General features: G+C 27.3%; 2 protein-coding genes across 2 annotated transcripts; both read right to left on the bottom strand.

Moving 5' to 3' along the window:
- Positions 1 to 76: 76 nt before the first annotated feature.
- Positions 77 to 4,598, bottom strand: Zyx (lipoma-preferred partner zyxin). Its single transcript, XM_074241821.1, has 4 exons — positions 4,202 to 4,598; positions 3,939 to 4,108; positions 2,272 to 2,860; positions 77 to 2,199 (listed from the first exon to the last, which is right to left on the bottom strand). Exons 2-4 carry the CDS (start codon positions 4,104 to 4,106, stop codon positions 1,166 to 1,168), a joined length of 1,791 nt encoding a protein of 596 aa, XP_074097922.1. The 5' UTR covers positions 4,107 to 4,108; positions 4,202 to 4,598; the 3' UTR covers positions 77 to 1,165.
- Positions 4,599 to 4,749: 151 nt separating this feature from the next.
- Ift54 (intraflagellar transport 54) lies at positions 4,750 to 7,193 on the bottom strand. Its single transcript, XM_074241820.1, has one exon. The coding sequence runs from the start codon at positions 6,634 to 6,636 to the stop codon at positions 4,828 to 4,830; it is 1,809 nt and encodes a 602-aa protein (XP_074097921.1). The 5' UTR covers positions 6,637 to 7,193; the 3' UTR covers positions 4,750 to 4,827.
- Positions 7,194 to 9,835: the final 2,642 nt, after the last annotated feature.

Genomic DNA, 9,835 nt, shown 5'->3' with positions numbered 1-9,835 from the left:
GTATTTTTTTCTACATATGTTCGGTTGATCGCCTAAATCATTCTTAAAATTTATATCCTAAATAATAATTCAATAATTATTATAGTATTGAATGATAAAATTCCATTTATTTATTAAATTTTAAATACAAAGCGATACACGTCGATAATATCAATTACAAATTTCAATAAAGATGTATTGCAAAAAATTTGAACGAAAACAAATATTATATACTAGTTTTTATCATATATCAGTTAATGGTTACAAATATTTGAGAATCATATTGCGTTTCTAACGTCAAAGGGTGTATAAATTTTTTTTTTTCTTTTTCAATCAACTTGGGAATGTAGAAAAGTAAAAATGTAGTTGAAAAATGCAAAAAAAATTTTTTTCGGCATACGTCCTTTTGGCTCTAATTCTAATGAACTCAAAACGTCGAGATTTAATGAATAATTGATTTTTGGAAATGGAATTGAAAACATTCACGTATTCCAATTTTTTTAAGTTTTAAATTTTCCGTATTTTATTTTGTGAAATGTGGAAAAAATAGAGAGATTTTTTTTTTTAATTTTTCATATTCCCAAATTAATTGGAGAAAAAAAACTAATATTATTATTTCGCTCGTTTGACATTATTTACGCAATATCTTATTTATCACAATAGATATTTTTATAACTTTGAGTAATTATAATAATTATATTGATGTTTGTTCGTTCAACAGACAATTTTCTATTTAAGAAATAAATGAAATATTTCTTATTACTTTCAACCACATATAAAGTTTATAATTTGACAATAGCCTTTTTTAAACTTATTGTATATTTTAGTCTTAAATTTTCCTAATTACTTTGTTTAAAGAACTAATAATAATTAAAACTTATAACAATCTTAAGTTTATATACCTATATATGAAAACAGTTTTAAAAATTGTTTTCTAACAATTGATAATTTAAAAATTTCAAATTTTTTTTTGATTATCATTTCATCCAATACTCTTAATTAAATGTTTTTTTTTTTTTTTTTTTATCAACATTATGAGCATATATATGCTCATAAGTATTATTCAGTACTTTTAAATTAAAAAATAGGAATAAAAACTAGTGGAATGTTCATCGACTCATAAAATATTCTAATTATTATCAATATAAAAAAATTATTAAAATATGGCACCTTGAAGATTAAATTATTATAGTTCAGTAGTCATGTGAGAAGTAAGTGCCTGCACCCGTTTAGCATTACAGCTTTTACAAAGAACGTGATCATCAAGTGGATAGCAGCCACTACCCTCAGCATCAGAAGACAAACGAAGTCCACAGTCTTCACATTTGTAGCACTGAATATGAAAACTGCGATCGAGAGCTACAACTCTAACAGTTTCATCCTGTCCTGGCTCGGGCATAATCGGTAGCTTGCAAACACAGCAACGTGGAGCGAACTTTTTGTGAAAACACTGAATACAGTGTATTTGATTAGTAGCGTCTACAGTAAAAGGAATGCCGTCCAAACTTTGCCCACAGACAACGCAAGTAAAACAAGACGGGTGATAAGGTTTTCCAGTTGCACGCAAAATACGATCTAGAATAGGTCTGGTACAGACGCAACATTTTTCCAAAGTATTCAAATAATCTTCCTCGCAGTAAGGCTTGCCTTCGAGAGAGTAAAAAGGTTTGCCTTGTAAATTAACACGACAGACAAAGCAGCAGAAGCAATCGATGTGAAATACTTTATCCATTGCTGAGCAGCCAGTACCTTCACCTTCTACTTTTTTTCCGCAATGTGCACAAATTCCATAGATATCACTGTCATCTTGGTTGTCTTCCATACCTTGTACTAGTAAATCTGTTAAAGTATCAACTTCTTTTACGGGAGACACTTTACCTGGGGGCTGTGTACTTGCTGATCCATACCCGGAGTACATTGAATAATTACACGACAACTGTGAAGGTGGTCGTGGATTTATTGGCTCATATATTGATTCATATGTTGAGCTTGACTGCGAACTTGGTCCGTAAATGTCATTTGGATAGTCATGGTGATGGTGATGATGATGATCTGGAGGGTAATCTGTTTGATGATGAGGATCATAAGTTGCACGACGTAATTCACTGTAACTTGATGATACAGGACTTGGTGGTGGCGGCAATTCTTCGCGAGGAGGTGGAAATGAACCAGGCACACATGAAATATATTCCGTAGGCTCTGGTGGCGGTGGTAAATCATCTATAAGTTAATTAAATAGTATAATAAATAATATCGACTCAATTAAAAATTTTCAAACTTTTATAAACCTACCACGAGCATTTGTAATGTTTGAATAAGTATTTTCTGGCTTATTCCACTGGATGTTACTGTAGATTATGTCTTTTTCTTTTATTGAATTTATCGGTGTTGGTACAGGTATCGGTACAGCTGGTTCAACATTACTGTAAACAACGTTGCGTGTTGCGTGTATTGATCTGTTGTCAACCATAACTGGCGCCTGAGGTGCCGGAATATTACCTCCAATATTTAAATAATAATTTTTATCATCATATCTAGGGTTCAAGGTAATACTGTTATTTACTTTATTAACGTCAGTACGTTTCCCATTGAAATTTTCTATTTCGTTGCTGTATAAATGGTCATTTTGATAAAAATTTTCGTTGTTGTAATAATTACGAGCATCTGCTCTTGCTGAATTCGTTGTTATTAATGGCTGTGATGTCGATGGCGGTTGTGATGATAATCCAGATGTAAAAACATTTTTTTCAGTATTCGGCGGCACGTATGGCAGTGGTGTATTTGCATAATAATTGTTTATCTTTTCATTCATTTGGGTATTATTTAAGACAGTACTGTATGATGGTGTTGATGGAGATTTTATGGTATAACTTTGCGGTACCTGGAAACAATAAAAATGTAATTTATTTTCGTAAATAATAACTTGATAATTTAACACTTAACAATAGTAAACAAAAAATAGTAGTAGAATGTCAGAAAAGTCGTTTATTAAATAGATTTTTTTTTTTTTTTTCATAAAACTTTTTATCAATTGCATTAAATAGACCTATGATAATAAAATTTTTATAAATTTGCATACCAACAGATTTAGAGATTTAAAGTAAATTTTTTCTTCAGAACTATTTTTTTGTGATGAGTAGTAGTAATTGAAATAACGAATATTTTCTTATTATAAAAAATACGAAAAATGAGAACTAATTTCTCATTTTTTTTTAAATTGAATTTTTACAAAGCGACGAGTGTTTTTCCTCTAAATAGCTAATGGTCTCTGATGTTAGTATGTGATACTTAAATTTATATGAAACTAAAATTAACCGACAACAAAAAATTTTTAATTTTTTTTTTAAGTAATTTAATTAAAAATAAAAAAATATTTTTAAAAAATTGCACGTATAGTTTTTCAAATTTTTTACAAATGGAATTTTTTCTTTCAATTTTTTTGCATTAGTTTTATTAATACAAAAATTTCTGAAAATTGTCAGATGTCTGCTAATTTCATTTTCATGGAATTGACATACATTGTCAATTTTTTGGATTTTTGTAACTAAATTATTATAAAAAAAATTTTAACAACAAATTGCACATCCATAAATTTAAAAGAATTACAAGTGCAATTTTTAAAAAAAATTTTTTTCTATATACTCAATTTGTCATCAAAATAGAAGAAATTGTCATATATTTACTGATTTCAGAAATGAAAATTAAGTTAGCCGACATTTAAAAATTTTGATGATTTATTTTATTGAAAAAGGATTTAAAAAAAAATTAAAAGAAAAAATTTCTCATGTAGAAAATTTTAAAAATTACACATGCAATTTTTTAAGATGTTTTTTTGTTATAATTAAATAAATGAAAAAAATTAAAGAAGTCGGCTAATTTTAGTGTTGTATTTCAGAATCATTGTAAGTATTACAAAAAAAAATTAATTAATTAATTAATTAATTAAAAATATAGCTTACCTGTGGTTGCGATTTTTTAGGTTTTGGTGGTACCGCAGGTCCTATCTTTTTAACTTGTTTAACAGTACCGGCAATACCACTTGGACTACTTATTTCCTTTGAATTATTGGCATTATCAATTTGCAAGCTTGCAATTTGTTGCTCTAAATTCTTAACGTTTGACATCATGACTAAATGAAAAAAAAAATTTTATCGTTTTATATATCATAAAACAAACTTATAATAAAAACAAAAAAAATAAATACAAATAAATAAATACTTACCAATGAAATATGATACGGAAAATAAATAAAAATTTTTAAATTAACAATTGGGCAATGCTCACGTACTAAAACGATAAGGCAAATGAGTCATTCAACAAAGGCTCCTCATACTTATTAAGTTTTTAAAATTTATTATCGTCACAAGTAAATTCCTGACTGGTGATTCCTTCGATTTATCATTACACGATTGTGTAAAAAGAAATTTATAACAATAACTATTATTATCAATTAATAATATTGTTGTATCAAAAACCCCGCCCTTCTATTATTAATAATTATTCTTTAAACTAATATATTAATTATTTTATTTGTTATTAATCATAGAAACTTTAATGCTTTTAATGATTATCAACTATTAGATCACTGATTACTGAGACTTTAGTCACACTTACTACTAAATTATAAACCATGAATCACTTGAACTGTCTGGATAGAATTTTTTTTACCAATAAAATTTATCCGTCGCCATATTGAATAAATCATCAATGCGCACGCGCATTTGACCGAAGACATTGGCGCGAAGGTTCAAAAAAATTAAAACAAACCAATTTTTTTTTTGTTTTCAATTTAATCAAATAAACTAATTGCATAAAAATACAATATATTTAAAAATAACAAACAATAAATTATTGACCACTGACTAACTGTGAAATTTTTAAATTGTTTTTTAAAACATTAGACTTTGTTTGATAAATTTTTTCCATTTGAGACTTGATATTATTTTCGACGTCGCTCAATGAGTCTTCAAGCGGTTTCAATAAATTAAGCGTTTTACTCTTTTCAACAATCAACTGCTCTCTTATCTGAATGAACTGGTTTCGCCAATCACGTAACTCGCGATGCATTATTTCAACATCTTCTTGTAAAAAATCGAATAGTTTTCCCAGAGGATTAGTTGTTCGCGTTAAACTTTGTATGGTGCCGCGTAATTTATCTATTTCTTTGACCACAAAATCACGGTCTTTTTTGACACCTGATTCCCACTCAATTTCAACTTTATTCGGTATCAACTCAACATTATTTTCATTAACTAACTCACGCTGTGTTTCCAGTATTTGAGCCACCAGATAACCATGCTCTTGCGTCAATTGTTTATCATTCCAATCGGCATTATTACTATTATTACCATTGCTAATCAATAAACTACTATCATCATTAATCGTAGTTTCAACAACAACCATATCATCAGCATCATCTTCTTTAAGATCAAAATTTTGCACTATAACATTAATATCCGCTATTTGATTAGCGCCATTGGTATTTATTATAAAATCCGTTTTACCCCGCATACGTGGTGCTGCTGGTCGCGCACTAGGTGGTCTCGCCGTAGGAGGCCTCAAAAATCCCGAAGAAGTTTTTACAATTCCTAAATTTTTGTTATCTTCTACCTTATTGTCAATCAATTCCACAGATTTGTTTTGTTTTTTCAGTCTTTGAACCTTAGTTCCTTCTTCTGGTTCAATTTTATCAGCAGTTTCCTTTAAAATATCTTCTGTCTTATCAACAACAGGTTCAATTGTTTCCACATTACTTTCGACAGTTGGATTTACCTGTTGATTATTATCCAAACTTTCACCAGCTTTTTCTTCAACTAAATCCTTCGTTTCTTCTTTAGTATCATTACTGACTGAATCTTTTTTATCTTCTACAGGAGTTGGCTCTTGAGTAGTCTTCGGTAAAGCCACCTCTTTCTTCGAACCAGAAGTTTCTTTACTTCTAACTCGTTTTTCCGGTTTTTTTTCAACTTCTTTCTTCTTAAGCGTCGATTCTTTTTTCTTCAAGCTATCTTTCGTTGATTTTGAATCACCAGTTTTTCTATCAACACTATTGTCTCGTTTTCGCGATTCTCCAGATGGCTTCGTTTGCAAGCTTTTCTTCTTCTCACTTTCCTTACTACCCACTCTACTGTCAGTAGACTTTTTCACTGTCTTTTTTGCGTTAATTTTTTCATTGCTTGCGGTCAAATTAATTTCAGGCGAACTGCTCTTTTTCTTTAAAGTTTTTTCTTTACTTTTTTTGGCCAAATTATTTTTATAGTGCTCAATCACTTCATCACTTGACACTTTTTTATCCAAAGCCTTCCCTATTGCATGGAACAATTCATTAGTTTTTATCGGTTCTTGGCCAGAAATTATTTTAGACGGCCTAGCACTCAGTTCATTGTTGGCAGTTATTAATTTAACGGCATCAATTAATTTTGTCAAGTATTCTAATTTTGCTTCTTTATCTGCGATATTTGTACTAACTAACTCGTCTTCACTGTACAAATTTTTTAAAAACCCAGTTTCTTTTATTATTGACGTTATCATGTCATGTATAAAACGAAATGGGGGTTTTCTTAATAGTTTGTCAGTAAGGGGTGGCTTTTTTATGTATTTACCCAGTAAATCTTGTGTTTTCTTCACAGCTTCTTGTAATTTTATTTCGTCTGTCATTTTTAATCATTCACTACATTTATTTTCACTAATTAAATTAATTCTTTTGTAAATACTCTCCGTAAACTATTGATATTATGATTCTTACAAGTTTGTAACACGCTTAACATTTTATTATTTGTTATTGTTTGCGCGTCCATGGCAACCGAACTGTTTTATCACCGGTGTTAAAATTTAATGTGATCATTATTAATATTGTTATGAGATATTTTGTAATATGGAAACTTTGATAAAGTTATTAGAATATAAAAATATCTGTGATAATTTTTAATAGTCTCGTCGAGAAGTGAGAAATATCGAGCATATAAAAAATGTATTGAATAAATCAATAAATTGTCTAAAAGATAGTCTTGAATGACAAATACCGAATAATAAAGTATTTTAAAATTCAATAAAAAAAAAAAAAAAAAAAAAAAAAAAAAAGACTATTCGGCAGCCGAAATGGTAGTAGATTTCTTAAATAAAGAAAATTTTTCAAATAGACCCATCAGACCTAAACAACATCGACAAAATAAACAAATTACTAAATCAACTAAAGTAATTAAAAATTTTTAATAAAATATAATACAAAACTCTATAACCATCAATATGTAACACTAAAATATATATTGTAATATACTGAAGTCGCTCATGACCATGTACTTAATGCGACTGATAAATAAATAAATAAAAAAAAAAAAAAGAAAATTTATTTTTTATAAAGTAATATTAATAACCATAATATATAACTTAATTCATCGATTAAAACAAAATTCAATAATAAATTAAAAACGATTGAGACTTAATTTTGTTCGAAAAATTATTTGTAAAGTAAAAAGTCTCAAATATTTATAAAACAATTTTGAAGATTATGAGATTTGATTTATCAATGTCCAAATTTTAAATGACGGCTTAGGAATGACTCTGAGTTGAATAGAATTTTGAAACTGGATGAAATTTAAATTGAAGAAAACAATATTTAGAACTAATTTGTGACATATTTACAGACGACCTACCTGAATACATCACACGAAAGACTGATAAATATCATGATTATTGAATGTACATCATGTTTATTATATTATGAAGCCAATAATTCTAGAACGGCTGCAACAGTAACATTGTTTTATTTAATGAACTCTAATATAAAGGGAGTAATATTGAGGCTATTACCACTTCTAAGAAGTTAAATTTAAAGCTTTATAAAAGAGCTTTACGATGCAGTTTACCAAATTTAGATATCTTGTCTAGTTTAGTAATTAAATCAAGTTGAAGTGGTAAAAACATCAAATTTTACGATTTTCAAAACCCTGTCATTTCCAAACTACCCGCCTGATTAAGCTCATCTTCAAACTTAAAAAAACAATCTAATCAACTTTTTGGCCTAAAAACCTTGTATGAAATAAAAAAAACGAATCGATTCTTATATAACAATCATTCGAAATAAATTTATTAACAATAAACAATCTTAATTTTTAAAATATAGCTTCAAAAAGCTGTAAATTTGGTAAGAATCTGTTATTCGTTATGTAAAGATCATCTCAATATGGATTTCAATCAATTCTTCTTCCGATTCGATGGAATGTGGAACCTGTGCAAGTCGAAATAATACTCCAATTGAATTTCAAATCTAGATCTAAAACTATACAATTCTACAAAGTGCCCAGCGGAGCAGGCGGGTAACAGTTAGTAGCTTATAAAATGAACAATAAAAATTAAAAGAAAAAAAAATGATTTCTTAATAAATAATTGAAATGATGGATAAATGAAAAAAACAATTATAAACAATCAAAACATTTTTTTAAGAAAAAAAAATTTTTTTTTTAAATCATTATTTCACTAAGACAATAAAAAGTTTTTCAAAAATATTCAACTTGTCTATTTGATTATAACAAATTTTTAAACAATTAACTAATTAAGACTTAAATTCTGAATCCAATGTACCAATCGCCATATTTTTAAGAGAATATTAACTATTTTCACAGCCAACTCACTTCTCGACTAGACTATAAATATAGTATGAACTTTTAATGCGGGAATTCCCAATGAGGAAAATGTTCATCAAATTACGTAATTTTAACAATCAGGAAAATATATGATACAAGAGAAAGATCATAAGTTATTGTAATATAAATGATTTAGATTCTAACAATCACTACCAAGAATAAAATATTAAATTGTAAAAAATACTTACAAAAAAAAATTATTTCTCATGAAACTATCTTCGACTATTTTTTCTTGGATGCCTTTAGTATTTAAATTAATAATTTTTACGAACAACGTACATAGTAAAAATTTTAAATTGAAATGAAAACAGAGTAAAGGAAAATAATTATACTTAGCAATGTTAAAAAAAATCGAAATGGAATGTAAATCATTTCAAAATTTACGTGAAAGAATTTTTTGATGGACACTAAAAAATATCCAAAAATTACAAAAAGGAAAAAAAAATAATTAAATCTGATATGGCTTGTTTTATGAATATTATCGTAATTCCACTACGAAATACAACAATTTGAATTAATGTTTGTGTAACATTATCGTAAAAATTAGTTAGTGAAATTAATTAATTTAATTTTAGTTTATTATTCTTTTAAATATTACGGCTTTGTTGATGGTGATGAAAAAAAATTCATCGCCAGCTAAGTAACGAAAATCTCCAATCAATGTTATTCCCTATAGGTGTAATCTGAGACCAAAAATAGCTGACAATTAAAAGATTGTACTATTTTGACCATTTATATTTTCATTTTTAATTTATTGTCGTTAGTTACTATCAAAATTTTAAAACATGTAATTTAACATATCATGAATGTTTTAATGAAAAAAATTGAAAAGTTTCCATTAAAAAAATTTTTTTTTTTAATATCTTACTCCAAAAATACATAAATCTGTAATAAAAATTAAAGTAACTTTTCCTTACCGTAAATCAATTTAATGCATTGCCTTTTTAAAAATTTACTATTTTTTCAATTTTATGAGAACTTATCGAATTTCTGTATATTGCATCTGAAAAATCTTTAAATAAAGCAACATTTTTTATGTATCTATTTGTAGATAAAAAATTACTTTCCATTTCACCTTCAACTATGAATTCTTCATCATTTTATCTTGACAATTCTGTCAAACTGAATTCTTTTAAGCTCATAAAATACTAATAATAGAGTTTTATTTGTTGAGAAACAATTCACATTTATTTACATTATTTTTTAATAGTATA

This window comes from Cotesia typhae, unplaced genomic scaffold (assembly GCF_013202065.1).
Source record: "Cotesia typhae breed Kobodo isofemale line unplaced genomic scaffold, CoteBio_Ctyphae contig_36, whole genome shotgun sequence".
Lineage (NCBI taxonomy): Eukaryota > Metazoa > Arthropoda > Insecta > Hymenoptera > Braconidae > Cotesia > Cotesia typhae.
The sequence above is the reverse complement of the archived record's forward strand: the minus strand, read 5'-3'. Positions and strand labels throughout refer to the sequence as shown.

What these genes read in the sequence shown, in the direction of transcription:
- Zyx (XM_074241821.1), bottom strand. Translation starts at nt 4,106, where the DNA reads ATGATGTCAAACGTTAAGAATTTAGAGCAACAAATTGCAAGCTTGCAA. An exon ending in CTAAAAAATCGCAACCACAG is followed by an intron (nt 2,861 to 3,938) that starts GTAAGCTATATT and finishes TATTGTTTCCAG; the next exon opens with GTACCGCAAAGTTATACCAT. An exon ending in AAACATTACAAATGCTCGTG is followed by an intron (nt 2,200 to 2,271) that starts GTAGGTTTATAA and finishes ATTAACTTATAG; the next exon opens with ATGATTTACCACCGCCACCA.
- Ift54 (XM_074241820.1), bottom strand. Translation starts at nt 6,636, where the DNA reads ATGACAGACGAAATAAAATTACAAGAAGCTGTGAAGAAAACACAAGAT.